Source organism: Apus apus, chromosome 3, assembly GCF_020740795.1.
Source record: "Apus apus isolate bApuApu2 chromosome 3, bApuApu2.pri.cur, whole genome shotgun sequence".
Lineage (NCBI taxonomy): Eukaryota > Metazoa > Chordata > Aves > Apodiformes > Apodidae > Apus > Apus apus.
The window spans coordinates 19,342,284-19,355,547 of NC_067284.1; the positions used below are offsets into that span (position 1 = coordinate 19,342,284).

Here is a 13,264-nt window from a genome sequence, read left to right on the forward strand (position 1 = left end):
AACACTATTTTACATTATTCCATTAGTCTAATAATGTTTTATAATTATTCCTAATTTTGACATCCAAATGCCGTAGTCGTGAATTCCTAAATTTAAATATGTATAACGTGACAAAGAAAACAAACTTGTTTATCCTTTTGCCATTTCATTTGATGCTCCTGGTTTTTATATTATAGGAAATATGAATAATTGTTCCTTATTCACTACTCAGTCATCTGTTTTCCAAGCTGAAGAGCCCTAATGCTAGAGACCTGCAAGGGTAATGAATAAAGGGCTGCCTAAAAAGCTGAAGACACATGCACTTATTTATCATCAGGGAGTTAGTTAGCTGGGATAAATCTGAAAAAGCTGAGGGGTAAGTTGTGAACTTCAATCCATGCATAATTACAAGTGCTACTAAAAAAAGTCAAGCCTCCATTTAAGCAGGCAAGGATGTGAATAGTCCTTTCTAAACAACTCCAGTGAGTTGCATTGGAGCTCTTAAGGCACAGCAGCCAAATCACGCCTGTGATACAAGGAAATTTCAGATGAGGAGCAAAAAGTGCTTTTAAAGAGTTAATAACACTAGATCAAGGAGAAAAGAGAGTGATACAGCTTGTTTAAACATTGGTTCTGGAAGAGACAAATGCAGAAGCTTGTTCAGAAACCTCATTGAAAAGCTGTAATTCAGAAAATAAATAAATAAATAAATAAATGGAAATTTCAGAGATACTGTCAGGAATAAAGACATTTTCTGTAAATGTGAAATAATCTGCTAAGGGAAACAGCAGAAGCCCCTCACTCTAGTCTTGAAAGTGAAGTTTGACTATGTACTAGAGAAATATGCTGTAGGAAATGTTCATGCCTTGATAGAAGAGATGACCTGATGACATTTTCTATCTCTGAATTTTGAAGCTCTTTGATCTTAATTGATAAAACCCGTTTTACAGGGAAAAAAGGAAAAGGAAATGGAAAAGGAAATGGAAAAGGAATACGAAAAGGAAATGGGAAAGGAAAAGGAAAAGGAAAAGGAAAAGGAAAAGGAAAAGGAAAAGGAAAAGGAAAAATCCCACCCTTCATGTTAGGACCAAAGTGAAACTCTGTGAAAAGAGATCTGCAGTAGTAATTTATTTTAAATCAATTTTACTTTGTACTAATCATGTATAGCTTCTCTGTGTAATGCCAGAGCAATATTAAACTCTATTCACTGAGGGACAAAAATAGAATACTGAAGAATAATTTCCATACACCAGCATGCACCAATCCTCTGGCACCAGGAAAGAGATGCTCTCACTAAATGACTAATAAAATCCCCGTTCGTCTCTGTAAAACGACAAATGCCTGGTTTTCTCCTTATTCTAGTCAGCATTACACTACTACCTGATTAATTGCATGAGATACTCCTGAAGATATATTGCATTTTGCAAAGTATAATTGGAACCAGAGATATCGTATTATAGTCAGGGCTATAACCATGCTTCCATTAATATAAAGCCTTATTATCAGCAGTTTATAATTCACCCTGAGATTAGATTTGACATACAAGATCTTAGCCTGGGGAGGATTTTTTCCCTCAACAAAATTAAAGGAAAATATTTTTTGGCTGTCAGAGATATAAAAGTAGAATGTAGACAGACAGTTGTGATTTAAAATGCCTTTTGTGTGTATACAACTGAAAAAACCCCTTAAGTTTCTGTATAGAAGATTATGATGGCTATTAGTTCATAAGATGAGCTAGACATAAAACAAGTAAGTTTTCCTGAAAAAGTGAAATAGCTTTTTAATGTGAGAATTTTAAGTCTTTAAAATATGTTAGCAAATTTAGCACATAAACAGCACAAACATAACTTCAGAGATTTAAATTTAAAATGATCCTAGCAAATTATTCTGGTTTGATGCTTCCTTTTTTATATAGGATAACCTGCACATGCATTTATTCAATTAAGAACACTTTTTAAATTATTTTTTTCTTTTTATGGCTTTCTGAAGGCTTTGTGTGGAAATTAAACATTTCTTAAAGGGACAAACAATTGAAAAGATGTCTCTTAGGGATCATTTATAGTTAAGATAGCTGCTCATAATATAGTCTGAAATATATGCTACACTACATAATACTGTCTAAAAATTTGGTTATTTACATCTTCAGTTACTAGAATCAGTTCTGCCACCTCTACCCCCACTCCTGCAGGGGGTAGAAAACCTGAAAATAAGCTGCAACAATTTCTGAAGTCAGAGGAATCTGAGACCTACTCACTCAAGCAAAAGAAAGAGAGGGTTGTTAGAAGGCTGTACTTTGTTTCACTGAGAGTCATAAAATTGGCAAGAACTGTCTCCACAGTTTATTGAAGAATGAAATGAGGAATGGGAGGGAGAGAAATCTGAGATACAGAATGCTTGAAAATAAATGCATTGTGGAAACATGATAAAGAGGAAATTCTTGTGCCACTAGTCCCTCTATTTTTGTTCTCTCTATCTCTCTCTCTTGACTTCTCATATCATAAATCAAAATGACTTCACACCATTTTCCTTTTGTTCTGCCTGATGCTCTGCTACTTTATTGACAGGATTGACTGTTTTAACTGTGTATTTCTTCTTTCTTTTCTTGTCCTTTGTTTATTTTAGATATTGCACCTGCCCTGATGCTTTTATTTCATTATTTCTAACACTTTCATTTTAAACTGCTTCTCCATTTCTGCCATCTCTTTTCCTTTTTTTTTGGTCTTTTGTCTCCTTTTTATCTATGCCTTCAGGTTTTCTTTGCACTTCACTGTTTTTAATGTATCCCATTATTTTCCCACTCATAACAGTTTATCTTCCTGGAGTTTCACATCAGTGACTTGTCCAAGGAGCTCTGAAGATGACTTTGTTTGAATGCATTAAGACCTCTCATGAATTAATATGGAAAAATTGTTTTAGTCTCCAGTTAACTTCCCATCTAAGGGCTTTATGTCCTTCTCCACATTAAGATTTTTGGCAGAAAAATAAAGGAAGAAGTTATGAGACTGGACAGAGAATGCCAGTCCTTTGCATGGCAAAGTTTGGGAAGTCCTTTCCTTCATGTTCTTATAAAGCAGATGCTCTTTTTCCCCTTTAGTAAATGTTTCTATTGCCTGTCTTTGCATGCCCTTCCTCAGAATAGTTAAAAGTCTGTCTCCTTTCAGCTCTTTTCCATTTCTGATCAGATTACACTAACCGTAATTCCCTTGAAAGAACCTGTCATTCTTCTTCCACAAAGGTAACAACACAAGTCACCTTGCATGGTCAGGCAACAGATACCTACTCCCTCTTGCATTTTTTTTTTTTTCCAATAAAAATAAAATAATTACTTATCCTGGAGATATGTTGCACAGATAAGCTTGTTTCTCTGCATTTAAACCTCCTAACCTTTCCTTACATCTAAGGGACTGGGAATGCAGTACTTTAAAGTAATTTCATTTTAATGAGCTCACCACTCTGAATATACATTTTCAAACAAAAAAAAAACATTCCAAGAGTGTATCAAGAGTGCTTTCTTCATTAAAATCAAAACATTTTGAACTGAAGGAGCACACTCCAAGTCACTTTGATGCCAAGGCAGCAAAGCCAGTTTTAATCCACGCATATAAGTGCTGCGGCAGGAGACTAGCCAGATGTTCAATTACTCTTCCTAAGAAATTTTGTGATGTACTAATATGCCTGCCTGTGCCTATAATGACAAGTGCACTGTGGAGTACACAACAAATAAAATAAAAAAAATCACTGACTTGCACATTATGAAACTGCAAATCCTTAAATTTATACTTATTTGGGCAATTCTTGTATGTAAATATTATGGCACTCACAGACTATCTTATGAAAGCTGAAATTGTTCCATATATAATAAAGCATTTCATAGTTCCCAACTAAGCATTTTATTGAGAAAAATATAACAATATAAAAACTAGAAGAAAGTTTGTGACACACTGTAGGATTCATTTGACTAAATTGAAGACATCAACATTTTTGACGTTTATGTCTGAACGACTCATTCTGCCTTTTTCTGTGGCACCAGAAGAGAGACACTGAGGGCACAGGACTTCCCTTGTCCTGGAGCACGTGTCTAAAAATGGCCTAAAAGTGCTTCCCTCCATTCACTCTAAAGAAGAATCAAATGTGAAGAGCTCTTTTTCCATATCAGAAGGGGAATATCAACATTTAGATATCTAATGATAGGCGTGATGGATCCCCCCTTCTGAGTTAAAAGTCAAGATGTATGTTCTTGTACTCACACTATAGTTTTCCAAAACACCAATTTCCAATTATCATAATGAATGCAAATGTAACCAAAGAGAACCTGGAAAAGGCCTGGCATTTCAACCTTCTCTTATATCAGCTTTCTTTTTTTGACTGTTTTTCTCTCTACATTTTTTTAAAGACACATAATGTTCTAAGGTCTGATAATCTCTTGGAATGTGCAAAACACACAAAATAATATATTTCATGCATTTAGGAAAGTAAAGATGTTACTCAGAAGCAAAATTGTCCAAATGTATTATTTCAATTAGAATTAATGTATTTCTGCAAACTGGTTCCTTGAAAGACAATACTCTAGTGTTTCACTAGTAAGATAGAAATTACATTTAAAAGAAAGACTTTTATACTTTCTGAAGTGTCCTCTAATTCTGCTGGTTCAGTTTTATGGCCACAAAGCCTAGCATCTACCATAAAATGAGTGGACAAATGAGAACTATTATTTTTCACTTGGTGTTCAGTTGCAAAAAATGATGCCTGCAGTATTTTTGCAGCTAGAAGTTTTCCTGGGTTCATAATTACACTTCTGAATTAGAAGCTGAGTTGAGTCTTGGCTGTAAATGTGTCACACAACATCTTAAGGCATTCTGATAAGATGATAAATTCTGTAACTGCTGCGTAAGCTGTTCCAGTTATTATGTTCTTAATAACTACTCTGCTTAATTTTTTCTTAAAAGAAGAACAATTTTGTTAGCACAGGCTAAAATGCCTAAGTGCATTTTACTAGTAGTTGATAATTAGTGTATAATTACATGATAAAAATAATAAAAGCATGCTAATTCCACAAAAATCACCTGGAAACATAAAGAGGAAAAAAGGGGAGGAAATCAACTCCCTGTACTATGCCAAAGACACAAAAGGAGGCGTCTCCTGCCTGTCTTGGGACACCCCTGCTTCTTCAGAGAAGTGAAAGGGGAACTGACCTTATGGAGCAGAAATCTGTGCTAATTTATGTTGGACTTTGGGTGACACAGCAGTATGAGCTGATAAGAGAAGGAAGCTTCCTACTGCCCAGGATCTTCTCCTTTAGAGATGGTGTAATCACCTTCTGTCTGGAAATATGTGAGCAGAATAATCTTGAATGTCCCTTGCCCTCCCTTTATTTTGTTTATGGCAGCAATAAAAGTTAATCCAGCTGGTCAGTTCTATCCAACAGCATTTAGGGACTTTACCCTAACCCCTTGTTTCTTACCCACTGCATACAGAAAACTGCAGCCACATCCTTTATCTGGCTGGATGTGTTTATCTGTATCTGCTTGAGACTCTGACTTTCTTCTATGTACAATTTTTTTCACGTTCCTATCTTCAATTCATGGCAGCACATCCTTATCAAAAGATGACTTAATGCCATATAATCAAGTAGTGTTTGAGAACCACAAAGGCAGACACAAAAGCCAAAGCAGTTCCCTCCATTTCTGATCTGCCCTAATATTTGTTTTTTCCTAATACACAGAATTATGCTGGGTTCATTTAGGTTCAATAACGTAAATGTTTACAGCTTTCTGGACCAAAATATAACTTTCTAAACCTAGTATGTTTGCCATGTTAGAAGAGACTAGATATTTACTACCATATTTTATTATATTTTATTACATTTTTTTCCTACATACTTAGTAGCATTTTCTGAGCATAAAAATGATACACAGAATGATTGATTTGGCATCTATACCTCATCTTAGAGGTAAGCTTAAATTTTATACAAATACATTTAAAAAAATTAACTCTAAATGAGCAGTAGAGTATACTTAAAGATTCTTAGCTTAATTTTCCAAAGTGGCCTCAGAAACCGGAACTCTGTGTAAGATGAAGCAATTTTTGTCCTAATTTTTATAACTTAACTAAGGTTTTTCTGTTTGTTTGTTTGTTTGTTTGTTTTAGGTTTCCTAGACAGCCTTTATCACCAATGGAAAGAAAGTCATCACCAGAGAACAATTTAGACCTCAGATGGAGTGGATGGTGTGGTAGCAGGTATGTCTGTCCTCTCAAGGAATTATGAACCTTTGCTTCTCACCCATACATGGAATCAAGAGGGCTGGATTTGGGTCGCTGTATCTGACAAAGTGTATCCGAAAGAGGATATTGTAGACAAGTACAAGAGGATACCACTGGAGGCTGACTTTAAGCTATCCTGCTGCTGAGGTTGCATTCAATTGGAGAACTCCCGTGCACAACCTGAAACCTTCTGCCTCAGTTCTCTAGTTCATGCACACATAAAACTTCAATGCCTTTAAAAAATAACTATCCATAAGTGTCTCCCATTCTATGAAGTATGGGTTACAGTTCTGTCTAGCAATTAAAATATCAGGTAAAATCTCTACTTTCCTACACAGGTGGGTCCAAACATTGTAGAGTATTAGCTAATGACTTAAGTTTGCACATACAGTAGATTTTTTCCATCTATACTTCTTTCAGAGAACGAGTAAGTACCATATTTTTCTCATTTGTCTTTTTCTTTCCCACCAAATGCTGCATTTCATAACAATTGAAATGCTGGTGAAACGTATTTCAAAGTCTTAAAAGAGGTCCAAGTATGAAATCAAGTCCACTTCATTTATAATGTTTAAATCCCCCTGAGAGATGGTAGCAATGAACCAATTCCCTTTTAATGGCTTTTCAATTCACTTTTGCAATCTGACTGGAATCTAGAAGACACCACATGAAGTCCACCCCTACCTACTGCACACATCAGTTGTACCAATGCCTCACACACATGCAAACAAAACTAAATGAGTAAGTGGTGAATTACTGGATGGAATAACCCAAGATTTACACTAGTGAGAGCAGAATCAGATATACGACATCTGAGAAAGATAGGATTATCAGCAATAAAATGGCAAATATTTTCAACTGCATGTGCTTGCACGTAGGTTCAATGACTATCACTTGTATCTTGCAGGAATAGTTTTTCTTCTCATAGCAACACAGTATTTTCCAGTGGATTTTACCTGGTAGATCACAAAATCCTTTGTGGTTGCATGGAATTTTAAATCTCCAGAATTATACAGTTTCATACAGACTTGCTCTGAAACCTTCTAGGTATAAGCACCTTCAATATTAAGAGAACTATGAACAGCAGTGCATGATCCCAAATCATTTATACCGAACTGAAACTTTAGCATCACCACTTAGACACAATTTATTGTCTCGTCATATAATTAGAACAACAGAGCATGCCATTTGTTTATGCACCACTGACCTCTAAAGAGCTCATTGATATTGTGGATCCAGTTTCACTTCTTGATAATCCTACATTGTCATCCAGCTCTGAGGCAATGAAATTCTTCACTGCCGTGCGGGGCTCAAATGGTAAATTCTGCATATGTTCCTGGGTGGGAAGATGCTGGTCTAAATTGATATTAAATTGGTCCATTACAGAGGGATTCATATTGAACTCTGGATTAACTTTGTAGTGCAACAGCCTTTCATGAGGCAACGTATCCATGCCTATATTCATTTTGCTCTCATCTTTCAGTGATGGCTGGGTATTTACTGAACCCCGGGGCATGACTATATAGTCACTTTCAATCATCCGTTCTTGAGGATGGACTATGTCCATATCTGCACCTCTCAAATTGTCATCAGTGCATAAATACACAGTCCTCCGCAACTCACTGTTGTCTTTTTTCAAGCACTGATTGGCCAGTTCACTCATACTCATAGGCATGTGGAGACCTGTTGGTTGCTGGATGATGACTTTGGAGATGATATTTCCAGGCAAGGTAGAATAGCTCATTCCTTCAGGGTTTGGTCCCTTCTCCTCCTCTTCATCATTTAGTGAAATCCTAGAAAGTGTTCCTGTTATAGTAGCTGCTCTGCAAGGTCCGATGTCTTTATGCAGAACTGTGGGTCAGAGAACAGAATTCTTACAGCATGCAACCAGGTCTGCCTAAAACTGCTTTTTCTTGTGGCTTTATTTAGCAGCAGTCCCTTTACCAGTGCATCTTCTTAACCTTTTTTCTATCAATTTAATAACTTTTATTTTATAAACATTGCTTTATGAAGGTGTTTTTTGTTTTTTGTGGTTTTTTTTTTAATAAATCAACTATCCATAACTGACACAGATTTCTGAATAAGCCTCAGTCTTTTATATAAATTATAAAAACTCTTCCATTTATTCCTGCTGCCTTTACATAGATCTTCAGTGACCTACAGCTTAAACAAAAGCCTGCCATGTGGAACTCTATTAAGAGGTTTCCAAAAAAATGCACTATGACATCTGTACTGCCATTATTAACTCCACACAACCTCCTGGAAAATGTCAAACAGATTGTAAGGCAGAATCAGCTTGTCAAACCATTGTAATGACCTACCATATGATTATAACTATGAACACATGTCCCTGAGCTTCTAAATGTTCTTTTTCACTGAGTTTCTAAAATTCTTCTGTTAAACTATTTTTTTTTAAGTGACAAAAAAGTAACCACATCAGGAAGAAATTCCATTGGTATCAGTAAGATCTATGTTGCTGTATCTGAAAAGTTTAGAAAGAATGTAAGTATGTCTCATAAAACAGTCATAATCTACTTTTGGTGTAGGCCTAGATCTCCCTGGTCTATCTTATAGTAACATTCAGCAATTTTTTCATTGGGGTAAGCTCCACATGCAAAAATTATCAATCTGTCATAGAATAACTTCAAAGTATCTATTACATCATCATTATTGCTCTTAAAAAAGAAATGTGTCTATAATTCAATATTTGTAATTAAAGAAAAAGGATAGATAGAAAGAAAAAAAATAATTAACCAATTCCTGGACTTATTCAGCTGGGTGCAAGGGTTTACTTGTCCCAGTTGGAAATATTTTAATTCACACCAGTACTAGTTTGTGCAATAAAAAACATCATGTAGGCTGAGACAGTAAAACAACTTGAAGTACCTCAGGTGTCACATTTACATTACTTCTAGTAGCTTGAGGGCTTTGATGACCCACATTCCCTGTACCTGTCAGTTCACTGCCATGTTCCATAGCAAAGAGCTCATAAGACAGCCCACTCTCCCACCTCACACAAAATTGCCTCTCATTTTTCCACTATGATAAGAAAAATGTTCCTCTAAACAACAGTGCACAAATACTCAACTTCATTGTTTCCAGTCACACTTTTTAAGGCACATCTCTACCAGCAGCCTATTCTTAAATGTCTGATTAAAATAAACTGAGTTTAAATGTTTATCTAGTAAAGCCTCTTCATAACTGTATTCAAAGTCCATCTCATTAAGGCTCTCTGTCCTGCAGAGCTATGTTGGCAAAGGTAAGAAGCAGAAGTTACACGGCCCAGTGCTGGACTTTTGCCTGCATTGGATTGTGAGAGACACACATTTGTGTTACAATGTATGATCCTGCTCCCTTCAGAATACATGTGCATATTAAAACTAATCTATATGGTAGAACTTTTACCATATTGCAAGAAACTGAACTGGCAGGTTTTGCAGAAGTGGGTGACTGGAAATTCAAACTTGACCTTAATGAGATCAGCCTTCTTGGCTCCCCATACAGCCAGTGAAGAAAGACAGTGACCTCCAGGTGGGTGATACAAAATAGCTGAATCAGACTTCTGCCCTGACTCAGCCTGTGCAGAGGACATCCTCTCTCTCTCTCACAATTGAAAACAAAGAGTATGTAGGCAGGATAGCCTCCCTAAGAAAACTGTCCTTTGGGAATACCTCCTAGATTAAAAAAATTCTGTAGGGTTTAAAGGGTCTTTTATTTTAGACCATGTTTTCTTTAAGCAAAGTTTGCAAATAAATTGCTTAAAAGATGTTATTTTTAATATGCGGAAATGGATATAGCTGACTCAGTAGAGTCCACATTACTGAAATGTCTTTAAAAACAATTCATTCCAATAAATTGGAATTAAATTTTGTTTTCCTGATACCATGTTGCTTAAGCTACTGTTGATTTCACTTAAACCCCTGAAGAACTTTAAAACTAAACCAATTGATGCATCCTTCACATACATAGGTTATAAGATATACTATATTCATATTTTTTCTGTAGCATAATGACATTTTCACATTTTCTTATGTACTAGGGCAAGGAATATTTTGTGTGTAAGACTGACTTTCTTTCCAAAACCATTTGTCTTCTACTAGACAATCATACCTTTAGCTGCTTCCCAGTTGCTAAATTCTACTAAAAGGCTTTTGTAAGAAAATGAACTAAATGTATACATTCAATGCCATTACTTTCTTTTTCATTTACATTTATAATTATATGTTGTAAACAATTAAACCTTGATATTTTTCTGGTTTTCACTTCACAATGAACTAGTATAAAACTTATTTTTGTTGGCTAAATGCTCTGTCAAAGTTCTTACCTGACCGACAAGCAATGTCCACATCCTTTTCAAAATCAGTCTGTAACAAGAAGCAACAAAACAGGACAACCATTATTTATTGAAAACTGAACTACCATATATTTTTGCCAACTAGCACTTCCAAAATGTCCTACTTACAGAGCCACAGTCTCTTAAAAGTGGTTTCTTGTTGTTGACAAGGTGAAGTGTATTGTTTTACAACAGCAGAGCTTTACAAAGTTTCCTAAAGTATAACTGGGTGGTTTTCAAAGTATGCTGCCTGACCAGAAAAAATAAAATAAAATAGGTGGAAATAGAGTATATAATTTTAGTAAAATGATACAGTGTATAGCTTTTTTTATGTATATGGAAGAGTAACTTCTACATGTCATGGAAAAATCACCTTTAAGGAAGATTTTTATAGTAATTTTATAACAGAATTGTGGAAAATACCTTGTAATACAAATTACTGCAAGTAAGTGCAATCCAATTAGTGCACCCTGTCTGAAATGTCATTAATTCATTATGAAGTGGTTATCTGTCCATCCTTGCTACTAATGTAATCACATGAAGTTTTTACTCCCTCAAAATATCTATTATTTATTTAATTGGACTGTAACAAATTCTAAGAGCTAAGAATAATATTTTAACAGCTGAAAATCTAGGCACATTTTCCTAGTTAAGGAAAATATTTATCCTGTTACAGAATTCAAGTTATTTTACATTATTTTTTTTCCACAATCATTTTATTACATAAAAAATGTTTAATAAGGCTTCTTGCTTGTGAAATCCAAACATTGGATTCTTTTTTGAGTCATCATTTTTTTTTTGAAGGGTATCTGCTTATTGAGCCTTATATTTTTAGGGTGTGATCCTATACTTGTTACAATCAATGACAAACTGTCATTGAAAGTGAAGGGATCAATATATTTTGTCTTAATATACTACCTAACAGTTTTAGTAAATATGAAGTGGCATACTAAGCCATTCACTATGTCCTTAATTCAAGACACTAAATAGATTTCGCCTCTAGAATTTCTAGCACTTTCTTCTTGTCTGCATTATTTTGAGAAGAACATTTTTGAGGCCTCATGAAGGGAAATCTCTCAAATGTACCAGTGCTCTTTCCACCAACAGCAGGAAAAGTCATATAGATTACTTTCTTTCTCAATTTCTTATATAAGAATTGTCATAAAGAACAATGGTGGAAGATACTAATTCACTGCACTCCACTTAATGATCACACTAATAATTTAAAACTTGCTAAGAGACTTAAGGAAGTAGATTATCACCAAAACAGACTTATGTTTAAAAATGATTTAATATTTCAGCTGTGCATACTTGCCATGTACAGCACTGTACTTTTTTTTCTTTTGGATAGGAACACTAAATTAAGACTCAAAGAAAAAAGAAAAGCTAACCATGATTTGAGCATGTCCATTAGGAAAAGAACTTGAAGAATCTGCATTGATTGGATCCTGGCAATTTCTCAGTCGACATCTGAATGCATCTTGAACCTGTGAAAACAATATCTTATACTGATTCTTGTGCAACATCAGATGCTCAACTCCTGTTAAAGATTAAATTAAACTGTATGGAATACAACACACTACTTTTCTTTGGCACAATTAATAAATAAGAAGCAGTAAACATAAATGCTTATTTTTGCCATTTCAGACATCTGCTATATTTTGAGGGTGTTGCAAAGTCTGTCAGTCTGTCACACCAAACCCAAAGAAATAGACTTGCCAATGGACAAAATTAACCAGTAGTCAGTGATGATTGGGTACTCAGGCCAAACTTATCTGGGGTGCTAGTATTTGGCTTTGTCTTCTCATTCAGTTTGGTACAGGTTTTATACCAGGATAATAGATATATTATTAACCATTGAGAAATAAAATTTATCACCTGCTTGATAAATGTTAGGTACTTGAAAGACAGTTCTTAAAAGTTACTTAGAAATTACTGTTAACTAAGATGGTCCATTAAGTAAATTTGAAGACTTACTCCTAAAATGCAAGCATATCTGAGGAATTAACTTTTCATAAGAAAGGCTATTTTTACTTTGTTTTTGGGGAGAATGTATGTCAAAAGAAATATTAATATACAAGACACTTCTCAGAACTATGTGGTTATATAAAGAGGCACATTCAAGAGAAAAAATATAGTTCCAGTTTGCTGGCAGTGAAATGCAAACATGTTTTCTTACACATACCACAGGAAGAACAGCAAGGCAAATTTTGGAATGGAAAGTTTCAAAAAGTGAATTTAGCTCCAGAAAAGCCAGTATCCATATTAGCAACCTGATTGCAAGATGTACCTTGAAAAACAGGAACCTAGTTGGGTGAGCTCCGATCAAAACAAACTAGTAACATTTATTGTTTAAATACGAAAATACGCTCAACGAAATGTCTACAAAATTCTACATTCCATTTATAATATGTAGAAATGACTCAATGTCTTATTCAGAATAATTAAAAGGAAGAGAATGGTATTCTACTCATGGACATTTTGTGATCAGCAGAAGAGGATAATTCATTAATTGCTGCTGATGAAAAGCCATCTCATTTCAATACCTCATATTCTACTGCAAGCTGTTAGAGAGCTCTCACAAAAGGGAAGATGAAATAGAAAAAAAAGTATGTATTTTTGTAATTAGGAAGCATTATTTTTAAGTGCTCAACCCTTAAATGAGTCAGAGAGCTCTCAGTCTTAGTAAGTGAC

General features: G+C 34.9%; 1 protein-coding gene across 9 annotated transcripts in view; it reads right to left on the bottom strand.

Moving 5' to 3' along the window:
* Window positions 1–13,264, bottom strand: part of ADGRB3 (adhesion G protein-coupled receptor B3) — a 464,008-nt gene that overhangs the window by 13,222 nt on the left and 437,522 nt on the right. For all 9 annotated transcript variants that reach the window (XM_051613843.1, XM_051613841.1, XM_051613842.1 and 6 more), the window contains 3 exons: window positions 11,962–12,057; window positions 10,562–10,601; window positions 7,445–8,088 (listed from right to left, as the gene is read on the bottom strand). In XM_051613843.1, coding sequence (XP_051469803.1) covers window positions 7,445–8,088; window positions 10,562–10,601; window positions 11,962–12,057 — 780 coding nt within the window. The remainder of the gene's footprint in view (window positions 1–7,444; window positions 8,089–10,561; window positions 10,602–11,961; window positions 12,058–13,264) is intronic.